Source organism: Oryzias latipes, chromosome 3 (assembly GCF_002234675.1).
Source record: "Oryzias latipes chromosome 3, ASM223467v1".
Taxonomy (NCBI): Eukaryota; Metazoa; Chordata; class Actinopteri; order Beloniformes; family Adrianichthyidae; genus Oryzias; species Oryzias latipes.
The window spans coordinates 3733274-3760770 of NC_019861.2; the positions used below are offsets into that span (position 1 = coordinate 3733274).

Consider the following 27497-nt stretch of genomic DNA (forward strand, 5'->3'; position numbering starts at 1 on the left):
GTGTCCGCGGCGTGTTGCGTCATATCTTCCAACTCGACCGCCGCTTCCCGGCCGGCGCAGGCGCGCCTGAGGCCCGCCCCTCCCCGAACCGTTATCCGGTAATTACCGCGACTGTCCCGCTGAAGCCCGACGCGCTCCGGGGGGGCCGCGGCCGCGATGACTTCTTGAAGCGGGAGGAAGCCTCGTCTGCCCCCGCTGGAGCGCCGGGACTCTCCGCTCGGTGAGTGCGGGACTTGAGGCGGGGGTTTGCGGAGTTACTTTGAGGTTGTCCGCCTGCCGAGGAGGGGCGGCGGCGAGGCTCCCGCAGATTCTGCGGGGCTCCCTGTCAGAGGTTTGATTCCCGCTCCCTGATGGAAACCCTGATAGTACGGAGTTTGTGCCTTTTTAAACCAGATTTAATCCAGATTTAAACCGCTCTGGTTTGATCTAACCGCGATCTGTGACCGATTGACCCCCCCTCCCAACACAGCTGAAACCAGAACCGAAGGAAAACGACAGGCGGGAGCCGGAAACCTCTGCTGGCAGAGCATGGAGGACAGAAAAGCATCAAACTTCCAGTCAGATGAGGCTGAAAAAACTTTTCTGACAAATCAGAGAAAGTCTTGTGGGACAACAGTTTCTGCTGCAAACACAGACTCAGGAATGAGACGGAGAACCTGGGGATCAATGGAAGAGCTCTTTTTCAGTTTGGGCTGGAAAACCTAAGGGCAGGGATGCCAGTATGGCTTAGCCAGTTTTTAATCGTACCACTGGCAAAAAACTTTTAGTATTTTCCAATTGAAATCTTTGTATTCATGATCCTTTTGAGTTCATGTTTTACTTTGAAGCCCATCGAGACGACTGTTGTTGTGATTTTGGGCTATACAAATAAAATTGAATTGAATATCACAGAAAACCAATAGTAATGTTTGTTTTTGTTTCCAAGCACCGAACCGCCGCCCCCTTTAAATTGGCGCTCCGGGCAATCGCCCGTACAGTCCCATGCCTAAAACCACTACTGGAGTACACCGATGTTCTCCGACGTCAGCTTTTCGGTTCTGAAGAACCAAAGTGAGACCTGCAGTGGGACGGGCCCAATCACACTCCCCCGAATATGCACAAATTCAGCTGTAATGAAAAGAAAACAAAGCAATGTTCAGTATTTTTCAGAGTATAAGTCGCATTTTTTGCATACTTAGTCTACATATACTCAGATGCGACTTGAATGTGTTTTTTATAAGTAGCAACAACCACTAGAGGGCGCTGTAGGTGTGTGTATCAGTATTTACTACTGACAGCAACACTGAAGCAGAAGCGCCGCTCAGTTGGAGCTCAGCTGTTCTAAAACAACAGAGACGATGAAGATCTCAATGGATTTAGTGAGTGTTGGTGATTTAAAGAGTAGTGCTGTCAGGGAAGACATCTTTGGTGTCATTTATTTATGGTGACCTGTAACAAATTAATTTTATCACTCTATTTTAAATAGTAGTGATTTTGTTGTAAAAAGCCTCATTCTGAAATATTTTCATTTAAATTCATGACATTGTGTTGCAGCAAAGATCAAATTACAACTAAAAAGTCTGGCTTTGTGAAGTTTTCCTAACTTAACATACGTCCAACATTTACTTTTACACCAACGAACAATTAAAAAAAAAACTATCAGGTCCAGAGTGCTCTGATATAGACCACAAACATTGTATCAATACCATAATAAATGTTGACCTACCTTATTCCACAGTTTACCGCCCCATGTGATCAGCCCTCCACGTCCCCCAATAATGTTTGAGAACAAACACCGTCCGGCTCTATCCCTTACATGGATAACTGTGAACACAGACACCAAGACGTGCACTGAAAGTGATGGAAGAGACATTTTCAGCTTTACTCTGAACAACGAAAGTGCAACAAAGAAGAGAACTGGGAAAATAAAATCCAGATTTTTCGAAAATTAATCGTTCAGCCCTACCTCCTGTGTTTCATGAAGATAAATAAGCACCAATGTGTTACAGTAGTGAAGTGTGCAGATATAGTTATTCCTTTAAATTTATTTGCCTCTTAAGACGAAATGTCTGTTCTTGTTCCCGTATTTTGTAAATACGTTTCTCCCGAACTGCAACTTATCCTCAGTGCGACTTCTGTTCTGAAAAGTACTCTACATATGTTTAAAGGTTTACCTTTTGGAGTAAAACCTGACTTAGAGTCAACAGAAACCTGCCCCCCTCTGCAACCAGCCTTCAGTGGTCATTCGAGGAACTGCAGCATTGAGTACTTCATAGTTTTGGTTCAATTCAAGCACAGCCTGTGGAGAATTGGTTGTTAAAAACTTTTTTTTCATCAAACTATGCGAATTGTCTGAGCCCTTCGTGTTCCAGCCCCACAGTTGGAGCCAAGGCTCCACCTTCCATTCAAAGTTTGAACACAACAATGTAGAACCAAAGGCTGTAGTTCCTCAAATCACCACTGGAGGCTCTTTTTTGAAAGGCAACGATTTCCCATTGCTTTGGTAAAATGTCAGACTTTAGAAGTAAACTTCTGTAGATTCAGGTTGTAAAGATTTCAGTTCCATTCAAAGTGGTCCTAAAAACCTTTTTGTTTAATTGTAAAGTCTTAAGGAAGCCCCATATAAAGGACCAGGAAACACTAAACGTCAGACAGACTTGGTTGCAGCTTAGAATGCTTTCTCTCACAGACTGTCCCACTTTATTGGGTGGGAAATTTTATGGAGTTCTGTCAAACATGGGTCTCACTGGGGAAGACAACACGGCTGGTCTCCACAGCTTCCCTTTCATTTGAGCTTAAACTCTTCTATCACAGATGACACTTTTCTCCACACATTCCATAGTCCATCCCTGTTTCCAACAGGAAGAGGCTGAGAGCTGATCCCTGATGTAATCCCACCTCCACTGTGAACTTCTCTGTCACTCCTACAGCATACCTCACCACTGTCTCACAGTCCTCATGCACTGCACTGCACTGCTGTGACATACAGTGAGGAAATTAAGTATCTGAACCCCCTGGGATTTTGCAAGTTCTCCCAACCTAAATAATGGAGGGGTCTGACATTTTCATCTTAGCTGCGTGTTCACTGTGAGAGACATCTAAAAGAAATCTGGAGATCACATTGCATCATTTTTAAAATTATTTATATGTATGCCGCTGTTACAAATCCGTATTTCAACACCTGACAAAAATCAATGTTGATATTTGGTACAGTAGTCTTTGTGTTCGATTCCACAGGTCAAACGTTTCTTATAGTTTTCACCTGGTTTGCAGACACTGCAGGAGGGATTTTTGGCCCACTCCTCCACACAGATCTCCTCTAGATCACTCAGGTTTCTGAGCTGTCGATGTGAAACACAGAGTTTGATCTCCTTCTAAAGATTTACTATCGGGTTGGGGTCTACAGACTGGCTGGGCCATGCCAGAACCTTGACAAGCTTCTTACGGAGCCACTCAGTGGTTCTCCTGGCTATGTGCTTGGGTCATTGTCTTGATGGAAGACCCAACCACGACCCATCTTCAAAGCTCTAACTGAGGGGGTTTGCATCGTTGCTCTGTTCACCTTCCAATCTTGTTCTTTTACCCCTCCGTTTTTCCTTTCTGGTTAAAGAAAAATAAAGTTTGTCATTTAAAAATGAATAAAGTTTTTAAAAAAGTAAATTTATTTAAACTGTATTCAACTCATTTACAACATTTTGACCGATTATGAGCGCCGTGTACCACAGAAAATCAACTGGAGGTCAGTGAGCACAACCAGAATTAAGGTTCACTGGATTTTTAGAGACATTTTCTATTTTGAAACAAATTCAAGGATTTTAAGTGAGCCACATGGTTTTAGAAACACGGTAGGGGTCACTTAATTAGACCTGATTCATTTTTGGCTAGTCAGATTTACAAATTTATGGCTTAGATGCTCCACAAATGGTAAAATAAAGTGTTTATCTTTGTCAACATTACACTACATACTACTATATTGGTGCATTGAGGTGACACTGTGTGACACACAGTATCTTTTATTTTGATATCAAGTCATGTGAACCTCTGTCAAAATCTATAAATTATTTCATATTTAAAAAATATTAATTTTCTTTAATGCCAAGAAGACCATAATCTGTTTTTCTTGACCTGCTGTATCCCTTTTGGGGTCACAGGGTCGCCAAAGCCTGTTAGTCTGTCGCAGGACACACAGTCACTCCCACTTTAGAGACCCCAATGAACCTATGAACCTATGAAGCATGTTTTTGGACTGTAGGAGGAGGGAGGAGCCAGAGGAGAAAACCCACACATGCATGGGGACAACATGCAAACTCCACACAGAAGGGTCCCAGCCGGGATTCAAACCAGGGCCTTCTCACTATGGACCAGAGCGCTAACCACTGCTCCACCGTGCCACCTGCTAAAAAAGAAACAAATAAATAATCTTTATCATAATAATAACAATAACATGAACACAAACCCATGTCTTGTACTTCTAAAGGGTGAAAAAAGACGGGTCACTTTCTCACAAAACAGAACCCAACAGGACCGCCTGTTGGGTTCTGTTTTGTGAGAAATTGACCCGAATGGCTCTTCAGGAGTTGAAAGTTGCAGATTTAGGAAAATCCACTTGGAGACTTTTTCAACCAGGATGTCTTGATGGGATGTGGAGCTAAATCAGGTGTGTGTTTACAGGGCGAAGTCTGAGACTGGCTGTGAGGTGATGGTGTTGGACTCGGGGGACGTCTTCATGGAAAAGGCTGCAGGTGAAGGTGTGGGGGGCTGGAATGTCGAAAGAAACCCTCCTGGGGGTTCAAGCACCCCCACCTCAAAGGACAAAACAACCAAAAAGGAGAAGGTCTTAGCAAACGGGCTCCCCGGAGCTGCGAGCGCCCCCCAGGCGGCACAGAGGAGATCCACGCCACTGAGATGTGGGGGGCGGCCGGCCCTACGGCGACCCCTCAGCCTGGAGGTCACCCCCCAGCGCCAGCGAGGGTCTGCGGATCAGAGGGAGGAGCGGAAGATCCTTCAGCCTCCCTGGCGCAGTGGGCCTGTGGCGCCCTCGCCCCCCATGCGCAGCCTGACCAGCCCCAGCCTGGCGGGGGGCAGCTGGATGCGGCGCAGTGAGAGCACTTGCTCCGTCAACTACCCGCTGTCGCTGCGAGCCGGGAGGGGGCGAATGCGCCCGGCAAGCTCCCTCCCCCACATTGCTAAAGGAGCGGAGGGCGTGGCACCCCCGCCTCCGCGGCCCTGCCTGCTGGTGGCCCTCAGACCCCTGAACCTGGAGCAGGAGAAGCTGGCCTTCTTTCAGTCCGACTTCAGTTACGAGCCTCAGTTTGAGTACGCGCAGCCAGAACCGCGGGGCGTCCTGGACAAGTACAGGGAGGGGGCGGGCCTCTTCCTGGAGCAGGTGCTGCAGCGCCCCCCACCCTGTTCCTCTGAGCCACAGTGCACACGATGATGATGATGGTGATGATGTCTGTGCTCACTTGCAGGCCGTGGGAATCATGGAGTGCGTCCTGAGGAAGTTTGACTCCTATGAGCACTTTGAGGAGGTGACGGGGGGCGGCGTGCTCCCCAAAAGCCAAGTGTGGGCGGCCGTACGCAAATACCTGCAGAAGGAGGGCTGCGTGGGCGAGGTAAGGAGCAAGAACACATTAGCTCATGGTGTTGACACTGGACGAGCAGGGAGGGGCTTCTTCTATTAGCGCATGTCCTCTAGAGCAGCGGTCCTCAACCTTTATTGCACCACGGACCGGTTTGATGTCTGGCAAAATTCTGACTGACCGGTATATTATAAGTGGTGGACACACGCTGCAGCAACGCTGCAATAAAGGCAGAGACACGTGATAAGACGTACTCTGCACTTTTATTTTGACACGCTAAACATTGTACATCGCACAGGTATCATCATCCACTCCCCTTCCCACACTCATGGTGCTAAAAAGAAGTAAACACAACAGGAAGAAATAACTAAGAGTGAAACAACACAACTGCCAGATGAAAGGACACGTAGGCAAAAAGAAACACCCGTGCTCAACCCTATTTTGACCAAAGCAGGCAAAGGGGATTGATTGAATTCCCTGTGATGCCAGCTCCCACAGTAACCCCTGCAGAGCAAACGTGCACGTGACCGACACTACAGTACAACAAAGTAATATGACCTGCATGAAAACTGGTATTTTCTAAACATAATAAACATGAATTATGACATGAGCAACGTCCTCTCTGCCCCCAACACTCGCTGGTCGCTATGACAATGTTTAAACATGCCCATGGCTGGGCCTTTTCCACTTTCCAAAGACGATTGTTTTTTACTCATTTTGCTAGCTCCTGGGTTTGATTTTAGCGGTATCCTGTCACGTGACCCAGAAGAGCGCCTTGGCCTGCGTCAAACATAGACGGATGGAACAGAGAATCGGGCAATTTTTCAAAATAAAGCATCTTTCAGATTCCGTAATAAATAAAACTGAAGTAATGTAAGTTATTTTATTTTTTCTGTGCGGCCCGGTACCGAATGACCCACGGACTGGTACCGGTCCGCGGCCCGGGGGTTGGGGACCGCTGGTATAGAGGCTTGGTGTTAAATGATGTAGCGGCGTAAAACTTTTTCTTCCTATTCTGATGTTTGAAGAACTTGGCGCTCTAGAATTCCAGCTGGACACAAATATAATTATTAATCTCTCATTCGTGATTCCTTTTCAAACAGTCGTCACTTCCATAAATTACATCCATACGTCGTTGGGACACCATGCTCACTACTATTTTTTTATTTAACGGCGGATATGATGTCATCGATTTCACGGAGTTAAAATCTAACTGACATAGGCGTTTTGCGACGATCATTTATGAGGCCACTGTCTTCTGAACTTTTTTTTGGCAAAAATTGTTCCGACGCAATGCATTGTGGTATATATTAGCCCAGTGTTTTTCAACCAGTGTGCCGCGGCACACTAGTGTGCCGTGGGAAATTGCCCTCATTAACTGATCTAAAAACATTTTCCATCTCCAGGATTTCAGCTCTCTGTTCATCCAAACAGGCCCTGATAAAACACTGAGGAGTTAGGAATATAAAAGATCGTAAAATACCTTTTCTTTGCGTTTATTTTATTTTATTAAAGACATTTTGATAAGAATGACGTACCGCGATTCAGCTGCACCTTCGGCTGTATTTTGGAAAAGTCCCGTGTTGGGGGGGTTAATCACATGTCATCCGTCTGACCAATCAGAAGTGCTTAAAGTCTTCACTTCCTTGTCCCGATTTAGCTCGTAAAGTCGCTCATTTCTAACAAAAACACCGGCTAAAGTTCGTCTTTAGCGGTGTAGCTTTCCACAGAATCCGGTATCAGACCGTGGAACAAGTGAACAAAACAATGAAGCTCCGAAAACCGATCTTCGGCCGTTTTATGCACTACATTTCCCATGATGCATTGGGTTGTGAGAGTGACAGCGCAAAAGGAGATCTGTTGTTAAACGTCTTGAAACTAACGAACACACAAACTGTTTTTAAATCTTTTAACTTAACTTTTATTGCATCTTTTAGAAAAAAACAGCTGTAGTTTCCAGCTTTTTCTGCAACAATTATCTCAAAAATGCATGTGAGATTGTGGAGGGGCTGTAGATCAATACAGACTAGGAGTTTCTCCTTTTTTTTTTAATTTTTGGATGCTGGTGTGCCGCGGGATTTTTTTTAAGGTTAAAGTGTGCCGTGGCTCAGAAAAGGTTGAAAAACACTGTATTAGCCGATCTAGTTAGCATCGATGCACACTGGTTTTTCGCAGAGACTTCTGGGAAATTTCTAGGGCACTGGATTTTGGAATTGCAGATTTGGACATCATCGCAAAATGGCGAATGCGTTATGTAGTGAGTAGGGAACCTAAGACTTTTCTTTGGAAGCGGCTGCTAGAAAAGGCAGGCGTCTGACCAGCACCCTGTCTCTCTCTCTGTGTGCCTTCAGGTGGTGGTGCGTCTGTCTGACGAGCTGCTGTCGCAGGCCGTCATGGTGGTGGAGAGCTGCCGTCCCACGCTGACCATCAACCTGGGCGGGGCCCGGCAGCACTGGCTGGAGGGGATGCTGCGGCACGAGATCGGTACGTCCCTGCAGACACAGAGGCGTGGAGTTTTTCTCCACAGCTCGTCCTGCTCAAAGCTAAACCGTAACCATTCCTTGAACCAGTTTTTCTTCAGGTGAGTCCGGTCCGCACCTGCCGGGTGTTGGGGCCGTTACAGCAGCTGCTGCTGCTAGTCCGTCATGTGACGTCCGCTTGTATTTCTGAACCTCTTGGGGATTTGGAGAGCTGCAGAGGACTCTGGCGGGCCTTCAGTGGAGCTCCTGCAGACCTTCTCTGAACAAACTCAGGTTCTCTTCTCAGGGTGTCCTTCAGGAAGAATGTGCAGAAACGTGAAAGTGATTATCGTCTGTGGCTGCGGTGTACGTTTCGGCAGCTGCAGCCTCGTCTGCGCATCGTCTGGACCAGGCCCGGCCCCCGCCACAGCGGCTTCTGTGCTCTCTGACGGGGCGAAGGTTTTCCTTCTCATGATGGGATGCTTCTCCTCAGGAACTCATTACCTGCGAGGCGTCAACAACAGTCTGCAGCCGTGGGCGTCGGCCGACGGCAGGAAGCAGTTTGGCCTGAAACCCGCCAACCCCACGGAGGAGGGGCTGGCCAGCCTGCACAGCGTGCTGCTGCGGAAGCAGCCGTACCTGTGGCGCGCTGCGCTGCTGTACTACACCGTGTTCCACGCCGCCAGCATGAGCTTCAGCCAGCTCTTCGGGCACATCGCCCGCTTTGTGCACGACCCCGACGTGCGCTGGGAGTACTGCCTGAGAGCCAAGAGGGGCCAGACGGACACCTCGCAGCCCGGTGAGCGCGTGCACGCACACACATGCAGACACACATTCAACGTTTGGTATTTAAACATTGAGCTTGGTCTCAGAAAAATTAGTTTTGATGCATTTGAAACAAAGTCTGAATGTTTTGTGGAGCTTAATAAAAGCTTCAGGGCTGTGAAGCAGACATTTGCTCTAAATGCAGCCTTAAATCCCACTTTGATCATCTTCTGATCTATTTTCAAAGCGTTGTCAGATTCCAGCTCAGACGAGGAAATCACAGACGTACATGGATGTAGACCAGCGGTCTGCAACCTGAGGCTCCGGAGCCTCATGTGGCTCTTTTACACCTTCATGGTGGCCCTTTGGTTAAAGAAAAATTAAGTTTTAAGTTGATAAAGTTACTTTAAAGTAACAAGTAAGTAAGGAGTACAAACAGTATAACTCAAGCTGTATTCATCTCGTTCACAAACAGCTGAAGGACTTAGCACTCTGAGGCTCCTGACTACATTACCCATAATGCTCCAACAACCTATCGAGCGGTGCAGCTTCATATTTTAACAAAGTCATAAAAATATGTATGCATGGTAGACACTGAGAATGTGGAGAGATCAGGTTTATTATTTTGAAGAGTTCTACTTGGTAATCATGTTTCCATGTTTGAGTTCATAAAATCATCCCAGGGAAAGTCTCTGCTTCAACTCCTGCAGGGAAAGCTGCGTCTCAATCTGACGCCCGTGTTTTCATCTCTCTGACAGAGTTTGAAGCCAAAGCCCCTCCTCCGCCTCTCTACCTGCTTTTCCTCTCTACCTGTTCACCTGTTCACATCCTCTGTAGCTGGGATTTGTTTCCCCCGCGCTCCTCAGTGTGTCCTACACAGAGAGCGCAAAATACGATAGTCGGGGCGCTCCAGCGCAGCACAAGGATGAAAGAGCCGGACTCAGGTTATAGCGGGGATAGAGCGGGTTAAGCAAATGAATGCAAGAAGGCGGCCTGCTGAAGAAATATTTTTTTATTATTAGTCTGAACTATCTTTTATTTAGAAAAATCTTCTATTTTATCAGTCCAGTACGAAAAAAAACATCAACAAAAGCTGTTTTGGGCGGTTTTTTGGCTGGGTCTGGCGGTTTTCAGATGACTTTTGGGCTGGAAACCTGTGACTCTATCTGGCAACGCCGGTGTGAACTCTCAGTCTGTCATCAGTCTCTGCCCCGCGGTACGTCAAGTTCCCGGCAGAAGATGGGAGTGTTTATTGAAGCCCCCCCGCGTGTCTCCTCCTGCTATCAGCTCTGCAGGTCTCGCCCGATAAATACGAGCTCATTACGAAGCTGTTTTTTCCGTGGCTCGCGCTTCGTGCGGAGCCAGCAGCGCCTTTGAAATGCTATGAAAAATGAACAAACTAAAATAAAATTTAATTATTATAAAATACTCATTATTTTACAAAGTCACAGGGAGCCACAACAGAAGGATGAAAGAGCCACATGTGGCTCCGGAGCCATGGGTTGCCGACCCCTGGTCTAGATCAGTGTTTTTCAACCTTTATTGAGCCACGGCACACTTTAACCTTGACAAAAATCCCACGGCACACCAGCATCCCAAAAAAAAAAAAAGCAGAAACTCATAGTCTGTTTTGATCTACCGCCCCCCCCCCCCCCCCCCGGCAATCTGACGTGCATTTTTGTGATAATTGTGGCAGAAAAAGCAGGAAGTTGTAGATGTTTTTTCTGAAAGATGTAATAAAAGTTAAGTTACATACAAACGTTGTTCGTTGTGGTTTCAAGACGTGTAACAAGGACGACTCATTGTACGCTGAGGCGCTGTCCCTTTAAGCCAATGCATCATGGGAGATGTAGTGTGAATACGGCGAGAAAACGGCAGAAACACTTGCGTCTCTGAGTTTCATGGTTTTGTTCACTTGTTCCACGGTCTGATACCGGATTCTGTGGAAAGCTACAGCGCTAAAGACGAGCTTTAGCTGGTGTTTTTGTTGGAACTGAGTGAGTTATGAGCTAAATTGGAACAAGGAAGTGGAGACTTTAACCACTTCTGATTGGTCAGACTGATGACATGTGATTAAGCCTTCAAGAATGATTGGTGGAGTCGTGGAGACAGTAAAAGCTGCGGGACTTTTCAGAAAACAGTTATAGCTGCAGGTAAATCGCGGTGCCGTCATCCTTATCAAAATGTCTTTAGTAGAATCAGTTAAACACAAAGAAAAAAGTATTTTATGATCTTTCATATTCCTAACTACTCAGTGTTTTATCAGGACCTGTTTGGATGAACAAAGAGCTGATATCCTCGAGATGTTTAATGTTTTTAGATCAGTTAATGAGGGCATTTTCCCACGGCACACTTGACCATCTCCCACGGCACACTAGTGTGCCGCGGCACACTGGTTGAAAAACACTGGTCTAGATTACCCAACTCCCAATGTCAAAGTGCCTAGGATAGCACAAGGGTTACCTTGTTAGATTGACACATTTCTGGCTGAGATGAACCACAAAGAGTTAAATAAATGAGTACTTTTACTCAGATAATCCTATGTGACACTTTATTTTGAAAGGAAGTCATTTGAACCAACTTCTGTCAAAGTCAGAAACTACTTCATGTTTTGAAAATAGAACACGTTTTTTCTGTTTATTTTTATACTTTTTTGTATGACAAAATTAGTGTCATTTATATTTATCATAATAAATTCAGATTCAAATGTATTATAAAGTATTATATAAAAATCCACCTGAAAGTGCTGGACATAAAAGAACAAGCCCCCCCCCCTCCCAAAAACAGACATTCCAGCCAAAAACTGGTTTAAAAGCAGAGATGTAGTGAAAGAAATAAGATAATCAATGCCATTAGGATAAGTTAATATTATTGATTATAGTAAATAGTAATAATTCATAAGAACAAGTAAGACTAAGATACATACATAATACAAATAAATACATAGTAAACGTATACATAGCACATTATAACAAAACCAACTTTGAGAGCTCATCTAGTAAGTAAAGTCAGTAAATCTTTATTTATATAGCACTTTTCTTAGAGCGCGACTCAAATAAACACACACAGGCTTATAAGTAAAACAACCAAACACGCAGAAGTGAGCACAAGTAAAAGTCAGCCAAAAGCTTTCCTAAATAAAAACGTCTTAACTTGAGCTTTAAAACACTCGACTGAGTCAATCTGGCGCATCTACAGATGAGTTTGTGATGAGGTCCTCACGTCCTCTGGCGGGCCGTCCCACGGCGGGCTGTCCCAGGGCGAGGCCCGTAGGGTTGGAACGGTGCCTCGCAGTGGGTTTTTGTTCAAACACTAGGCCCCTTCAGCAGTCCTGCACCTGAGGAACCGAGGGCACCTAGAGGCTCATAGGCTAAAGGTTCAGATAAAAAAGAGGGTCCAAGATCGTTAACACTTGAATAAAAGAATCTTAAAATCGACCCTAAAGCTGACTGGGAGCCAGTGCAGGGACTTTACAATCGGTGTCGTGTCTCCTTCTGTCTGGTTTCAGTCAAAAGGCGTGCAGCTGCAGCCGTGTTTGTCTTTACGCCACTAGGAAGGGCTTTACAGTAGTCTGATCTAGATGTCATAAAAGCATGAAATAAGATTTCAGCACTGGCTCTGGAGAGAAAGGCTCCAACTCAGGAAAGACCTTAGAAAGCAGTCTTAGTAACCTGCTTTGTTTGTGCTTCAAAAATCTTTCTAACTTTGTCACCCACATTCACACTTAGGTGGACAGAGAACACTGGACCCTCTGTCTCAGCCTGAGGACCGATGACTGAAACTTCTGCTTTGTCTTGATTTGGCTGAATACAGACCAGCCTCTTATTTTTCTAAAGGGGAAAGGAGCCTTTGTGGCTCCTGCTGGGCTGTTCTGGGCTCTTTGAGTGTTGATGGTTGCAGACCCCTGATCCAGTTTTCTGCGTCAGAACACAGGAGGGAGCTTGTGGCCCCACCCAGCGTGGTTGCTATGTCACAAATACAATCTGCTTCAAACTGCTACTGATTGACAACAATTAGAATAAAGAAATACTCAGAAATACATTGTTTTTATTTCCTTCATCTATGTCCCGCATCATCAGAAAAATGTGCCTGTGTGTGTGTGTGTGCGTGTGTGTGTGTGTGTGTGTGTGTGCGTGTGTGTGCGTGTGCACAGGTTGCTTTAGCAAAGATCAGGTTTACCTGGATGGGATCCTGAGGATCCTGAGGCATCGAAGAAACATCGATTTCAAAATGCTGACCTCTCTAGGAAAGGTGAGTGTTAACATTCTTGTACCTGTAAATTGTCCCTGAACAGGTGTTTTTCTCATATTCACCTGCACAGGTGTCTGTATGTTGATCTTGCACAGTTGTTTTTCACATATTCACCTGCACAGGTGTCTGTATGTTGAACTTGCCGAGGTGTTGTATGTTGATCTTGCACAGTTGTTTTTCACATATTTACCTGCACAGGTGTCTTACGAGGATGTGGAGAGACTCCGTCCGTTTGCAGATCTTTCCCGGACCAGAATCCCTCACTTCATGCGGGACCCGGAAAAGTACCTTCATCACCTGGACCACATCGTCTCCATCAACGAGCTGGACGACTCAGTGCTGCAGCAGCTGCTCCCCTGAGACTCTGCCCCCCTAAGCCGGAGGACACCAACTATTGGTCGTGCTTTATAGGAGACTACTTGTGGTCAAACTTGAAGGGACAGGAGTCTGCGCTTCACTGCATGTTTGCTGCGTCCTGCTGCACACACGTACCTCAGACAGTAAAGGCCATCCATGTGCGCTTTTGTGTGCACTGCTTCAGTTTGCTTCACTGCTTCAGTTTGCTTCACTGCTTCACTCTGAGAGCTCATGATTGTCTCAGGTTTCAGCTTTATGTTGGATGCCTTAGAACAGGGGTGCCCAAATCCAGGCCCTCGAAGGCCGACCTCCTGCTGGTTTTCCAGGAATCCTGCCTTATTTGCTGCTGATTACCTGGACAGGTGTGTTTAGCCAATAAGGAGCTTCGATGGAAGGCTGCAGGATGCCGGCCCTCGGGGCCTGGATTTGGACGTCTCCGCCTTGGAACTTAAGTTTTATTACACGTTTGTAAAGAATCCTCACATATCAAGTGCCAGATGTCCACGAGTCTCACCTGAGCTTCAGGTAGTAAGTTGTGACCCCCCCCCCCTCCCCACCTCTGTCTAAAAATGTAGCTATCAGAAAAAGGGTGTGTGTGTGTGTGGGGGGGGGGGGGTAATGACAGTTAAAATCTTAAACTCCTCCTCCTGACTGAGAGTGACCCCCCCAACCCCACACTAGACATGGAAGTTACTGAGCATGCTCAGTTAGGTCTGAACAGCTGCCTTTAAAATATTCAACTTCTGATCATATGAGACCTTCTGGGGAATATCTGGAAAGTGAAGGTGAACCCCCCCCCCCGACCTGTCTCTCATCACCGACATTATGCAGCTGTTGGGGGGGGGGGGGGGGGGTCAGGTGTTGGGCCGTGCCTTTGCCGTGTGGATCTCGTCAGCTGCTGCTCTTTGCTGTGTTTCATACTGAAGATGATCTGCTTCAGAACCACGGACAGAAGGGGAGGGGGCACCGCAGCCCCCCACCCCCACCCCCACACACACACAGGTCAGGTCAACTTTCAATTTAAACAGTACTTCATGCACATACATGTGTTCCACTTCCGTTTGAAGATCCCTATAAGACAGACGCCGTTCAGAGTACTAACCACGGAATTTATGGTTTATTTATTGAACTGATGCTCAGATCTGTGTCACTTCCTGTATGCACTTCACGTGTGGTGGGCGGAGCTTGTTTCTCTTTGTGTTTTGTGTGACGCCGCTCCTCCTGCAGGTTCAGGTTCTGACTTCACTGCAAATGAAGGATCCTGGGAAAAGCTGGTTCTCTTAAGAGAACCCAGAGTTTCAGTGGATGGTCATTGGATGCTGCCCCCCCCTTCCCAGCGGGGGCCCAGGGTTCTCTGTAGACCCTGCTCTACCAAAAAAAGCATTCACATCTACTTCTTCAGCCTTTTGATCAGTCACTGTTTGAATGGCGAAGCAGCTTTAACCTCTGATGAGTGAACGGCGAACGGAGGATGTTTCTGTGTCACTGCTCCTTCTTTCTTTGTAATCTTGACCTGGATTGTCGGGCATGGCAGCTTTGCAGTGGTTTTTAAATAAACGTCTTTCATATTTGGACTCTTCTGGATCATTTCAAGTAATCAAGACGAGCAAGTAACAATAAAATAACAAAACAACTTTCAGTAATTTCACAACACAACAAATGTTTGGAGCATTCACTTTGGAGAGGATTCGGTTGGAGGCTGCATAACGTACGGTTCGGTTTCTGATCAATCACTGCTCACCGACGACGTCCAACTCCCAACATGGCGGCGTCCGTATTGCAAAACAAAAAATGGCGACTGAATTGAGTTTATTTGGTTGGAGCTGAAAGCAAACCATTTTCTACCCCTCTGGCTCCTCCCCATTGCTCTAATCGTAGGGGCATTTGGAGCTGAAGTGGTGTCCCAAAATGTTTTCTTTCAAGGGGGAGCCACACATGTAAGTAATGACTTTTTGTGTTTTAGCGTAACTTTTTAAAATAAGAAGACTTCTGTATTTCGAGCGCTGGCACCTGCGGCTAACGTAGATGACCGGCGACGACTGATGACATCATCAAGTGCTATTAACATCCGAATTCAAAGACATTCTGGTTGTGTCTGAATTCCTTCCCTACTCACTACATAGAGCATTCGCCATTTTGTACTGTTGTCCGAATCTACAATTCCAAAATCCTTTGCCCTGGAAATTTCCCAGAAGTCTCTGAGAAAAACCTGTGTGCATCCACGCTCACTAGATTGGCAAATATAGACCACAATGCATTGCATCTAAACAATTTTTACCCCAAAAAAATGTATATTTTTAATAAATCAATGTTTTTATCTTCAGAGGACAGTGGACTCACAAAATGCTCATAGCAATGAAATTATTACATTAGATTTGAACTTCATGAAATTGATGACATCATGTCCGCCGTTAAAAATCCAGGGCATTACATAGTGCTGCACTATAGTTTTACAATAGTTAGGGCGGGAATTTGGAGACAGCCTATATTTCCATAACTCTCCATTTGGAGGGCTAAAGGTGGGGGTGGGGAGAAGCCGTAGGAGAATTTGGATTGGGCCTATAGGTGAGGTCACACGCGCTCACTCCAGCTCTCTGATACAGTCGATGGGTTCAACCCGTCTTCAGTCAGCTGTGGGTGCAAAGAAAGAACTGAACTCAACTGGCGTGAGGGTGGGAATATTTTCCACAGTCAAGACAGAACCACTGTGTCTTAAATAAAAACGTTTTATTCTCATAATATAGCTTTGTTCTATCAGCAGAAACCACCTCCACGTCACTCAGTGCTAAAATATGCAACCTTTTCAGCCTGGAGCTGATCCATCAGCAGTCAAGGAGCTCGTCTGAAGGGGGGGGTCGAGCTCTGATGGGGGGGGGCTTTAGTCCGAACACGTTTGCTCCGTATGGCTGTTATGGGCGGAGGTCTCTGCAGCCAGAAGGTCACAGGTTGAGGTAAAAAAGAAAAAGGAGGAGTCTTCCTGGAACAGAGCGTGGGAGCAGCTGAGCATGGAGGCAGACAGCAACACGCCACAAAAAGCTGGGGTTACCTCTGGGGGGGGGGGTTACCTGCTCTCTGGTATCATGTAGCGTTGGAGCTGCTTATTGCCTTTGTGCTGTCCGTGTTGGCGTTCACCTGCTCTTTCACCACGGGATCTGAGGAGAACAAGCGTCACAGCTGACGGACACACAGCCACCGGGGGGGGGGGCACGCGTTCAGATCAGATGCTCACAGAAGTAGGGGTGGCGCATGGCCTCCGCCGCCGTCAGCCTCTGCTGGTGGTCGTATCGCAGCAGCTTGTCCAGCAGGTCCAGAGCCTCCGGACTCACCAGGTGCTGGTTCTCTGACTGGATGAACTGCTCCCAGCGCTTCCGCGTCTGCCTGAAATCATGGGGAGGGGAGGGGGGGCTGGTTAGCGAGGATCAGAGGAGCCGCAGCTCCTTCCAGGTTTATGTTTTCATTCATCCGCGGAGGTTTGCTGGTTTCACTCCAAGCTAGAAAATACATTTGACATCAAACTGTCTCTTTTCTTTGTTTAAATAAAGGTTTCGGTTGAAACCCAGGGCTCCACGCTTGTCTGGCGCCACCTCCTGGACAGGCTGCAGATGGACGCTCATCGAATGGTCACAACCATGAGGTCCCGAAAATGTGACGGGAGGCTCAGCTCGCTCTGATGACCATGAGGTGTTCTGAGCGTGTGCAGGACTCACTGCCCCAGCAGGTCTTTGAAGCGGGTGTCCAGTTCTATGTGGTACTTGTGCAGGTAGCCGTAGAGCTCGTCGGTACCGAGGACTTTGGCGATGCGGACCAGCTGCAGAGGAGGGAGGTTCGGTTTGGTTAGAAGAGTGAAACATCATTGTGAACATTGGTAACCATTTCCTTCTCTGGAAAACACTGAAACCAGGCGGCGTTCTGTGGAAAACCGCTTTCCTGCATCGGACGCCGACTGCTGGGGTTTGAATAATTACGGGAAGATTAAGTGTCTGATGTTTCGGGTTGCAGGGATTAAAAAAACAACTAAAAGTCAGCTTGTTTATCTTGTAAATGTGGCAGACAGACTGAGGTGAACAAAGAACCACAGCCAACGGCTCGCTCAGTATTTCAGCTCCGCCCCTTTGGCCGCTGTGTGACTTCAGCTGATAAAGCAAAACTTTAAAGTCAGAGGGTAAAACGAGCAAACGGCGGTCGGTGTGCAGTGGACCTCTCACCTGGTCGTAGTTGTCCTGACCGTGAAAAAACGGCTCCTTTAGGAAGATCATGCTGGCCAACATGCAGCCTAAACTCCACATGTCCAGACTGTAGTCGTACATCTGCAAACAGGAGGACAGTCAGCCCCGGCTGGCATTGGGGCTCAGAGGTTCACAGCTTCCCTGGAGGCGTACCTGGTAGTCCACTAGCAGCTCAGGGCCTTTGAAGTAACGGGAGGCCACCCTGACATTGTATTCCTGAGCGGGATGGTAGAACTCAGCCAGACCCCAGTCTATGAGCCGGAGCTGCAGAGAAGACGGAGACGGTGGAAACAGCCTGAGCTCAAACTGCACAGAAACCGTCTTTGCTCCACGTTTGACCTCCGACCCGCCTGCTTCTGCCCGGTTTCAACAGCTGCGCAGCTGGTAAGACGCAACACGACAGCCGAGGGCGGCGCCCAGACGCTTTCCTGTGGGGTCTCAGCCGCCTTACCTTCCTCAGCTGGTGGTCGATCATCACGTTGTGGGGCTTCACGTCTCGGTGCATGATGCCCATGCTGTGGCAGTAGTCCAGAGCCTGGAAGAAAGAGCAGGGCTGCGTTTCCTCCTCTGAAGGCCTCAAGTCAGTGTTTACAGCAAAAGCCTGCTCACCTGTCAGGTAGACTTCAATTCTACAGATCAGAGTAGAAAGCAAGAAGATATCTATCTATAATAAACCAAACTCAGCTTTTTCAGTGGAACCACCTGCAGAATCAAAGACTTTTCTGCTCCACAGTGTGTGAAGACACACATACCGTGGAAATATTACATATAAAACTGCATTAAAATGCAGAATAAACTCTGAAAAAGCTGAACTAAACTACATGAAACAGAGTTGAATGAAACTAAATTGAGGCTAATTAAACGGAAAGAGTCTGAGTCAAAGAAACTGAGCTAAAGACATTTTTCATTTCAGGGTTGGCTCTTTCAGAAATGGGGGACTTGAATGTTACAAACATTCAACTCCAGGACTTGAAACTTGAGCTTTGGGACTGCTGAACATTTGGAAGCCTACCTTCAGGAGCTCAAACATGTAGAAGCGGATGTCGTAGTCCGTCAGCTTCTGGTAAAGCTCCTGCAGACCAGAGGAAAGCTCAGGAAAGAAGCCAACAGGAGCAGATGCATGAGGGCCATCGAAGGCCGTACCTTAAAGTCTGTGTTGTTAATGTACTCGAAGACGAGCGCTGGCGTTCTGGACTGAAAGAGAGGACACGCACGGCTTAGCTGAGGACAGCAGCGGGACACCGGGCAGGCAAATGACCGCCGCTCACCACTGGGTCTTTGACCGTGTCCACCAGGCGGATGATGTTGGTTCCTCCTCGCAGGTTTTCAAGAATCTTGATTTCCCGTTTGATCTTCTTTTTCTTGACGGGCTGAGGATTCGAGGAGAGTTATGACATCACGTCTGGGACACATTTCCACGTTCTAAATGATTCTGCACACTGGATTTTGGTGTCAGACCGCGATTTCTGTTTCACTGAAACTATAAGACTGTCTGTGGGCCCTTAGGGTTTCCAACATGAACCACTGACGCCCGTCAGGACTAGATTTACAGGTTTCCTTCAACATGCAGCCGCTTTTCAGGCACCGTGGGACAGAAAAGGGTCCTGCTGCCTCCAATGGAGAAGATCCAGACAACAGGAAACCACAAAGCCCGAGCAACGTACTGCGAAGAAATCCGAGTCCTTGAAAATGTAGGAACCTGCAGGTTTACAGCTGACTGCAAATTCTGTCACTATTTCACACTATTGGGAGAGAAATAGATTCTCTCTTCATAGTTAGGAGGGTGGTTTAACCATGATCCAACATCCTCTGGACAGGAGGGGAGACTCACCTTGAGGATCTTCACCACCACCTTTTCGTTGTTGGTAACATTTATGGCCTCAAACACCTCGCTGTACTTCCCTCTGCCCAGCTTTCGCACCAGCTGGTAATTGTCTTGATTGCTGCAAAGGAAGCGGATGAAGTCACAAACCTCCTCTCAACCCCCTGAAGCTGCAGGTCGGACCTGTACCTCCAGTTTGGCACGTGTGCGTCGTAGTCCCAGTACTCTCTGTTCTTCTGTGTGTTGACGTCGGTGTAGACCCGAGCCTTGCTGCTGGCCGGCGTAGATCCGGGCATCGCTCGCTTTGAGGCTCCGTGACGGGGCCCTCCACCTCCCTCTGAATACTTGTCGGCTCGATACTGGAAGGCGGCGCAGCGACCGTGCAGAGTTTGCGTCTCCGGCGTGTTAACGCGGGCTGGGGCTGCTCGTGCCGCGGGCTGGCAGGCGCTGGGCCCGTGCTGAGCGCGCGCCGTGCAGACCGACAGAGCCAAGAGGACCGAGTGAGTTAAACTCCGGAGCAGGATGTTGGGCAGGATGGGATGAAGAACCGCCAGCTGCAGGAAGGGAGACCAGACCTCTGAGCTTTATGTGAATATTCTCTTGATCAAATTCAAACTCGGAGGGGCAGACATGGACAACACCCAACAAAATCCAGACTGTTTGTGTTCTGTTCTCATCAAACTATGAGGTTAAAAACCCACCCTGATCGTCTTTTGGTCCATTTTCAAAGCGTTCCCAGTGGTCTAATCACGATGCTCAAAACGGCGGCACGTTAACGTTGGGAGTGGGGTCATCTGGACCCCATAAGATAGCACAATGGTTAAATAAATTTAAAAAAGCCTCCCGTTAATCAGCTTTTCTACTAAGCTGAACATCTTTATGGGTCAGAAACAACCAGCTGAAACTTTATTAACACTGCGCTTGAAACAGCAGGTGACCCACAAAGGCAGCTCAAGGAAGAAAAACAACAAAAACAGGAAGAAAAGCAACGACGGAACAAGCTAAACGCATGAAGACGTAGGCTATGTGCGACTGATCCTCCCTGCTCCCCAACAAGGGAAAAACGACGTAGTGCGGGACTTTCTGGTGCACTGGATTTTAAAAGCAGTTCAGACATCAAACTCACTACTTTTTCTTTGTAAACGCCAAATATGACATCACCCATTTAACGACCCAATTAATTAAAACATTTTTCGAAGACTTCATGAATCCAATGAGTCCAATGAAAACGTGGATGGTTTATAAAAAATGAACTGGAATACAATATTTCACATAAAAACTTGTTCAAACGCAATGCATTGTGGTCCATATTCACTGGAATTTCAAATAGTAGATTCAGACACCCCCCCCCCCCCCCCCCGAAAAAAGGCGAGCGCCCTATATTGTGCACTTCAGACACGACCAGAGCGAGTAAAAATACAAATATCCCGTTCGAGTATGAATCTCTGAGGGGTCAAAGGTCATGAGAACAGACTCCACCCCAGGCCTGGTATTTGTGTTAAGTTTGCATCTGAGCAGGTGTTTCAGTTTGATTCAGGAGCTCGTGGACCACAGTGACCATGGAGGAAGAGGAGGAAGATGCAGGAGTTCAGAAATAGACAGGAAAGAGTTCCCACTTTACACAGCACCTGAACGCACCAGCGGGGAAAGATCAATCAGATGAAGCTCCGCCCCCATACCTGTTCGGCGTAGTTGTAATTTTTTTGATTATTATTCTAGAGTACATTTTTTCATTAAGTTCCCATTTCATTATTCTATAGTAAACGTAAATACACAATTCCTGTGAGTCGCAGACTCTGTCATCTTTAACGAACCATCATTAAAGGTTTTAATTTCATTCTGCTCTTGTTTTTGTGTCTCGGTTCCGGGGAGCTTTGGGCCCGTTAAACTCAGCCCCGCTCAGCTCCAGAACCGGCTCGTGTTGCGGCTTAAAGGCTCAAAGGTGCTCCCAGACCCGGTTAAGGTTGAAACTACGACCCACATCCTAGTCGCGCTTACTACTAGCAGCTTCCGGTCAGCCTCTGACTAGTAGTTGTGCTCGTTCCGCTAACCAGGCTAACTAATTACCCCGGTTAGCCGTTTTAGCACGTTTTGCCACAGCCCAACCAAGCAGCAGCGCGAGCGGGATCTTTACCCAGTGGCTTATCAGCGTTCCGCGGCCGGAAGAGTTTTAAAAACACGTTCATGGCTGAGGGAATCAAGTTCAAACGCGAGGCTAAAGTTAGCCGGCTAACCTCGTCGTAGAAGGCTCGAGCCCAGCGGAAGTCCGCGCGTCATCGACGCCAGTTAGCACCCGCGGCACTTTGATGTCCGTTATGACGGAGGTAGGTGCGCGGCGGGGACTCGATCGCGGTCCGAGGCGGGCAGGTAAGCGGCTCTGACGGCGGGGCAGAAGCCACGGCGGGTCGGTACCAGAACAGGATGGTGCTCCCCCTTTCGTAACCCGGAAGTGAAACGTTTGGCGAAAGAAACGATTTTTTTTTTTTTACCGACGCAATGAACCTCATGACGTAGGTGGGCGACAACCTGGTGGTTGTTCTTTCTTTAAATTGATAGTGATAAATAAAAAACCCGTTCAGTTGGCACGTGGCCAGGTAAACAACTCCAAGAGTTGAATGTTTAATTGCATGAGTGCTGCTGAGAGCAGTGAGTTAGTTATGCAAAAAGTTTTGTTTGTAACAAACGTCCTTAAAGCTCAATTTGCTGAAAAGCCAGGACACTTGAAGTTGAAATACGCAAAAAAGATTGAGCCAAACCGTTTGAAATCTTTAGAGAAAATAAAAATGAGTGCAAGGAAAATTGGGCTACATTGATGCATTTTCCCGGGTAGAATACTAATAATCAGTCTGCATGATAGCGGCGAAGGTTCTCCTCATTGCCCTCAAGTTGGATCATGGCACCTGGACTTCTTTTCTTTCCTGAAACGAATTTGTAGCTCATCCAGCCTAACTATGGTTCGCAACGTTTTCCACTTTAGACAAGACAACCCAAAGAGTTCTGAGGGTTTAAAGACCCACCCTGATAAACGTGGAGTTTAAACATGTCCTAGAGGTGATTTTCAGACGTTTGAGGACATCTATAAAGAAAATTTAGATGAGCACTTCTGAGTATTTCTTTATTAAATCATTGTGAATCAGGAGCAGCGAAAAAAGGAAGCTTGAAGAAGTTTGTAGTTGTGATGCAGAGGGCAGGTCAGAAGATCAAAGAAGAAGGGAAGGGGGGTGGGGTTGCTCCATGCCAACTCAAGAGAATTTCAGAGCTGAACTTCTAATGAAACCCTGTCAGTCTACAAAAGCTATGTCCTAAAAAAAATGGCACAATAATTGAAACCCACTGGGAACACTTTGGGGAAAAGCGTTAAAGATTTGCTTATTTGATGAGTTTTGGTGGAATGTGGTGCAGAGGGTAAAGGGCACTGACTGACTGTTCTTCAGAGCTACAGAGGCTCTGGATCAACCAGGGAAACGTGTTCAGATGTGTAGGAATGGGTTACATTTACTCAACGAAAAAATAAATCCAGTACTCGCCACACCTCACTATAGATCTGTGACAGAAATGTGCATTCAGCAGCTCTGGGCTCCATCAGAATGCTTTCAGTACAGTGGTACTGACCTGATGTCACAGGGTTTTCAAGACTTCAACTGGAAATCATGTGACCTAGTTCATGTCGCCACAAAAAATAATAATCAAGGAAATAGGAGAGGAAAAGGCTTTGAAACACAAACACATAATTAAAAAAGATGCTTTGTGGCTGTGATGCAGAGGCAGGAGGCAGAGATGAAGATGCTGAGGTTCTGTTTGGGACCAGGATGGACCAGGAATGAATCCATCAGAGGAACAGATCATGGTAGATGTTCTGGAGATGAATGCAGGGAAGCAGATGGAGATGTTTGGACACGTGAGAGGAGGAACAGGGATGATGTTGGTGAAAAGATGCTGAGGTTGGAGCTACCAGGAAAGAGAGGAAGGTGATGGATGTAGAGAACATGAGGGTGGATGGTGTGAAGGAGGAATAGGTGGAAGCGGATGATTTTCTATGGCGCTCTCTGTGGGAACCGCTGAAAGACAAACGAGTCTTCCTGGAGTCGTTTTTGGTCGTTTAACCCACCTCTGAAAGCATGACATGGTTTATGGTTATTTATGGTCTTCCTCTGCAGGAGCGTTCCTCCGTAACCGGCGGTGGGACTGAGAACCGTCCACCTGCTCTGATCTCCTGTTGGCCTTCAGTGACGGAAACGCTGCACCGTACTTATGAGGGCTTTTATTTGAATATACAGTATGAACAGGAGTCTATAACGCTATCCGTATGCCCCTCCCCCAAGCAGGAGCTTTAGGGTTACACGGGATACCCCCCCCCCCCCATTCACTCAAAAACCTGCTTTAAATATAACGCAAAGATTGTACAGAAGATAGAAATCCACACCGTGAACTTAAAGACATCTTTCTCAAAGATAATCTCTGGTTTGAACAAACACATCATGTGGCTTCTCAAGAGCTACTCGGGTTATTTAGGTCTGTTTGGATGGGGGGGGTCCTGTGAGGGGAATAAAATGCAGATTCTTATAAAATAACAGAAGTGGGTTAGACCTATCACACTACCTAACAGCAGCTAGCTTGTGGCGAGTGAGCAGCACAGTGCTTGGAGGACTTGTTGGGTTGGTCCTCGAGGACGTGAGGCTTAAGCTGTTTATGAAACAGCCAGTTCATTCGTAGCTAACAGAAAGCGGGTAACATAAGCACTATCCATGTTTATACAGCGTGTACACACAGTCAGTCTCTAATATGACAGAGTCCACCAATCCAGGAATCAGTAGTCATAAATATTCCACTGTGCTTCCTCTAGTGCACGCGTGTCTGACACCGAGGGTTTGGCTTTTTCACCGACAGCTCCTCTGTTTTCATACAAAGAGTCGACAACACACACTTCACTTTTTCACAAAAACCACTGGATTTTTTTCTTCCTCTTGGGACGTTTTCCTAAACAAAGTCTATGATACATCGGGGGTATTAAATGGGATAAATATTCATGCACAAACGGATGGCAACACCTGGCCTAGAGTATGTCGGAGGATCCTGCTGCACACACCAGCTGCCGCCTGAAGGGCCTTTGCTTTCACCCAACGTTAAATTAAAACCAAAAGTGATTAAAAAAATAACAAAAAAAGGTAAGAGGAGGACGAGGCACACGGACCACAGAGGAGCCTATCAGGAGAATTCGCAGACGGGACGCTCCGGTCGCCTTTCTCCAAAACGGACACGACAAGCTACCACATGCAACCACAGACTAAGGTCCGTCTCTAAACAAAACCTTCCAAGTCTTTCCATGTCTTCACGTTTTCTCCAGAAACGAGGGCTCCTGCTCGTCTCTGTCCGGTTCCTGTGATGCGCGGAGGGGCGAGGGCGAGACGTGTTCACCGACAAGAAAAAAACAGGTGAGTGCCTTAGAAAAGAGCGCAGTTCCTCACAAGGACTGTCCTGCCTGCAGCTCGCCTCACGGGATGCACGGCGCTTCCGGGAAGTTCTCCCCCTCCGCCGTGTGCTGGACCGTGTGCTCCTGCAGAGCCGCCAGGTCGACGAAGCGCTCCCCGCACCACACGCACTTGAACTGCGTCTCCCTGGAGTGCACGCTCTGATGCTTGGCGAGGTGCTCGCGCTGCTTGAAGCTCTTGTCGCAGTTGGCACACTTGAAAGGCTTCTCCCCCGTGTGGACGCGGCGGTGGCGCTGCAGCTCCGACGAATACCTGAAGCGCTTTTCGCAGTCGGGGCATTTCAGCGGCTTCTCCCTGGTGGGGTCGCAGCGGTGCTGGACGAACTCGGAGGAGGAGACGAAGCGCTTGTCGCACAGCGAGCACTTGAGCGGCTTCTCGGTGCAGTGCGTGTTCTGGTGGCGCTGCAGCGTGGAGTTCTTCTTGTAGCCTTTGCCACAAACGTCACACTTGTAGGGTTTCTCCACCTCCCCGCCACATTTATGCCGCAGCAGCTCTCCCGACTGGCTGAAGGACTTCTGGCAGGACGCGCACTTGAAGAGGCTCTCCATGCCATGGACCTGCTGGTGGTAGAGCAGGTGGGACGGCTGGAGGAAGCTCTTGTCGCAGAGGTTGCACTTGAAAGGCCGGTCGGCCGGGTTCTTGTGAGTGCGGCGGTGGCGAACCAGGGCGTACTGCTGCTTGAAGCTCATCTGACACTCCTCGCACTGGAAGGGTCGCTCCTCAGAGTGCGTGCGTTCGTGCTGCCGCAGGTCGGACGGCCGCTTGAAGCTCTTCCCGCAGGAGCCGCAGCGGAAAGGCCGCTCCCCCTCCGGCTGGCACTGATGATGCAGGAGCTCGGACGACTCCTTGAAATGCATCTCGCAGAGGTTACACTTGAAGAGGTGCTCGCCAGAGTGGGCGTACATGTGACGCACCAGGTGGGAGCGGTGCTTGAAGCTCTTCTCGCACACGGCACACTTGTACGGCCGCTCCGAGCTGTGCGTGCGCTGGTGGTGAGCCAGGTGCGAGGACTGGCTGAAGCTCTTGTCGCAGGTGTCGCACTTGTATGGCTTTTCCCCCGTGTGCGTCCGCTCGTGGCGGGTCAGCTCCGACAGATGCCGGAAGGACTTGTGGCACACCGAGCACTTGTAGGGTCTGTCCGGAGCGGAGGCCTCAAACGCCGGAGGAGACGAGGCACTGATCACGGCGCCGCCCCCGGACGTCTCCCCCGTGGAGGGCTGCTGGGGGTTTCCGCCGGACGAGGTGGGGGTGACGTTCCCGGAGCCGGGTCGGTAGGTTTTCTCGCAGATGGAGCACTTCATGGGATTGTTTCCGTTGCCGTGCGAGTTGTGGTGCTGAGCCAAGGAGGTGAGCAGTGAGAAGCCCATCTTGCACACTCCGCACACGAACGGCTTCTGCTCCACCTGCACGCACTGGTGCTCCAGGAGGTCCGTGGCCTGGCTGAAGATCTTCATGCACTGCGTGCACTGGAAGGACCGGTCCTGGGTCACCATGCACTGATGCTCGTGAGGGTTGGCCAGATGGGAAATGTCAAGTCCGCACACGCCACACTTGTGCCCTCTGTCGCCCCCTACCTGTAAGGAGGCCTGCTGGGCCTGCACGGCGTGCTGCTGGGGCTGCTGCAGGGAGGTATCCGGCTGCAGAACCACGCCGTACACGGTGCAGCCCAGAGGGTTGTCGGCTCCTTGGGGGAGTGTGTGCACCACGGAGGGTGGAGCCACTGCATGCTGCTGCTGCTGCCATGCCTCCGTCATCCTTCCACCTTCGATGTCAGGAGCCTAACGCTCACAAAACAACAGTTTTTGTCCCAGATGTGGCCGGAGGGAGATGGAAACCAGCTCCTGGGGGGGGGGTCGGTTTGCTCAGCGGACGGGGGGGGGGGGGACCTGGGAGTAAAGAGGGAAAAAAATGAGTAAACAAACAGCCATGAATGATAGACCAAGCAGCTCTAGAACAGAATGTACTGACAGACAAACGGCGCTTAGAATGACAGCTGCCAGCAGCAGCCTCAAGGCTGCCGGTTCAAAGCCGAGATGCTGGTTAAACTGAGGACGCTCCACATCTGAAAGCCCGCGGCTCCAACTACGATGGTTGGGAACAAAAAGAAACCCAATCCTGTTTCCAACAGTTCCCGCCGTCACGTTACGCTGACAAACGGCGAACCTGAGCGGAACCGTCCGCTCTACCGCGGCGGTAACGGCAGAAATGATGATGGGCTCGGTCTATTTCCTGAAACGGAAGCCCAACATCTAGTGGGTACGAATGTTGCCAGGCGGTTGCAATCCAGTCTCCGGGTTCGGAAACATCTGCCCGCTTCGTTTGTTCTCGTGGAGGTAGTTTGGGCCGAAGTGAAAGCGGTTCTGCTCTGGATGCTGCTCCGTCCGCCGCCGTTAGCCCGTCAGGCTGCGGCAGCTAACCCGCAGCTAACGATGCTACATCTCTGGACTTCCTTCCCCAAGTACGCCGCCCTCTCTCCCTCTCAAATACGGTCCGGTTCGGTCCGGGGGGCGACGAAGTTCCGTCAGCGGGAAGCGTCCGCCATGAAAGAGGAGGGCCGCGCGGATGCA

General features: G+C 48.4%; 3 protein-coding genes across 4 annotated transcripts; 1 reads left to right on the plus strand and 2 right to left on the minus strand.

The window, feature by feature from the left end:
- Positions 1-17: 17 nt before the first annotated feature.
- On the plus strand, positions 18-14967 carry kiaa0895l (KIAA0895 like). Its single transcript, XM_023951717.1, has 7 exons — positions 18-220; positions 4651-5365; positions 5451-5594; positions 7913-8045; positions 8514-8819; positions 12939-13036; positions 13235-14967. Exons 2-7 carry the CDS (start codon positions 4679-4681, stop codon positions 13394-13396), a joined length of 1530 nt encoding a protein of 509 aa, XP_023807485.1. The 5' UTR covers positions 18-220; positions 4651-4678; the 3' UTR covers positions 13397-14967.
- A 1136-nt stretch (positions 14968-16103) lies between these two features.
- On the minus strand, positions 16104-22482 carry LOC101163644 (casein kinase II subunit alpha'). Of its 2 annotated transcripts, none has more exons than XM_020711377.2 (13): positions 20143-20558; positions 19631-19995; positions 19451-19562; positions 18888-18989; positions 18763-18813; positions 18632-18691; positions 18071-18154; positions 17773-17883; positions 17599-17700; positions 17101-17201; positions 16623-16771; positions 16459-16545; positions 16104-16370 (listed from the first exon to the last, which is right to left on the minus strand). In XM_020711377.2, the coding sequence occupies exons 1-12, from the start codon at positions 20161-20163 to the stop codon at positions 16472-16474; spliced, it is 1332 nt and encodes a 443-aa protein (XP_020567036.2). In that variant the 5' UTR covers positions 20164-20558; the 3' UTR covers positions 16104-16370; positions 16459-16471. The 2 variants fall into 2 exon arrangements, with proteins under 2 accessions (XP_020567036.2, XP_004066835.2); XM_004066787.3 differs by lacking the exon at positions 20143-20558 and adding an exon at positions 21676-22482 and having other exon boundaries at positions 16261-16370.
- Positions 22483-23683: 1201 nt separating this feature from the next.
- znf319 (zinc finger protein 319) lies at positions 23684-26811 on the minus strand. The gene has a single exon (XM_004066788.4). It carries the CDS (start codon positions 26682-26684, stop codon positions 24933-24935), a length of 1752 nt encoding a protein of 583 aa, XP_004066836.2. The 5' UTR covers positions 26685-26811; the 3' UTR covers positions 23684-24932.
- Between the last annotated feature and the right edge of the window lie 686 nt (positions 26812-27497).

What these genes read in the sequence shown, in the direction of transcription:
- LOC101163644 (XM_020711377.2), bottom strand. Translation starts at nt 20,163, where the DNA reads ATGGACCAAAAGACGATCAGG. An exon ending in ACACGGTCAAAGACCCAGTG is followed by an intron (nt 18,814 to 18,887) that starts GTGAGCGGCGGT and finishes CCTCTCTTTCAG; the next exon opens with TCCAGAACGCCAGCGCTCGT. An exon ending in TTAACAACACAGACTTTAAG is followed by an intron (nt 18,692 to 18,762) that starts GTACGGCCTTCG and finishes TCTGGTCTGCAG; the next exon opens with GAGCTTTACCAGAAGCTGAC.
- znf319 (XM_004066788.4), bottom strand. Translation starts at nt 26,684, where the DNA reads ATGACGGAGGCATGGCAGCAGCAGCAGCATGCAGTGGCTCCACCCTCC.
- kiaa0895l (XM_023951717.1), top strand. Translation starts at nt 4,679, where the DNA reads ATGGTGTTGGACTCGGGGGACGTCTTCATGGAAAAGGCTGCAGGTGAA. An exon ending in GATGCTGCGGCACGAGATCG is followed by an intron (nt 8,046 to 8,513) that starts GTACGTCCCTGC and finishes GCTTCTCCTCAG; the next exon opens with GAACTCATTACCTGCGAGGC. An exon ending in TGCTGACCTCTCTAGGAAAG is followed by an intron (nt 13,037 to 13,234) that starts GTGAGTGTTAAC and finishes TTACCTGCACAG; the next exon opens with GTGTCTTACGAGGATGTGGA.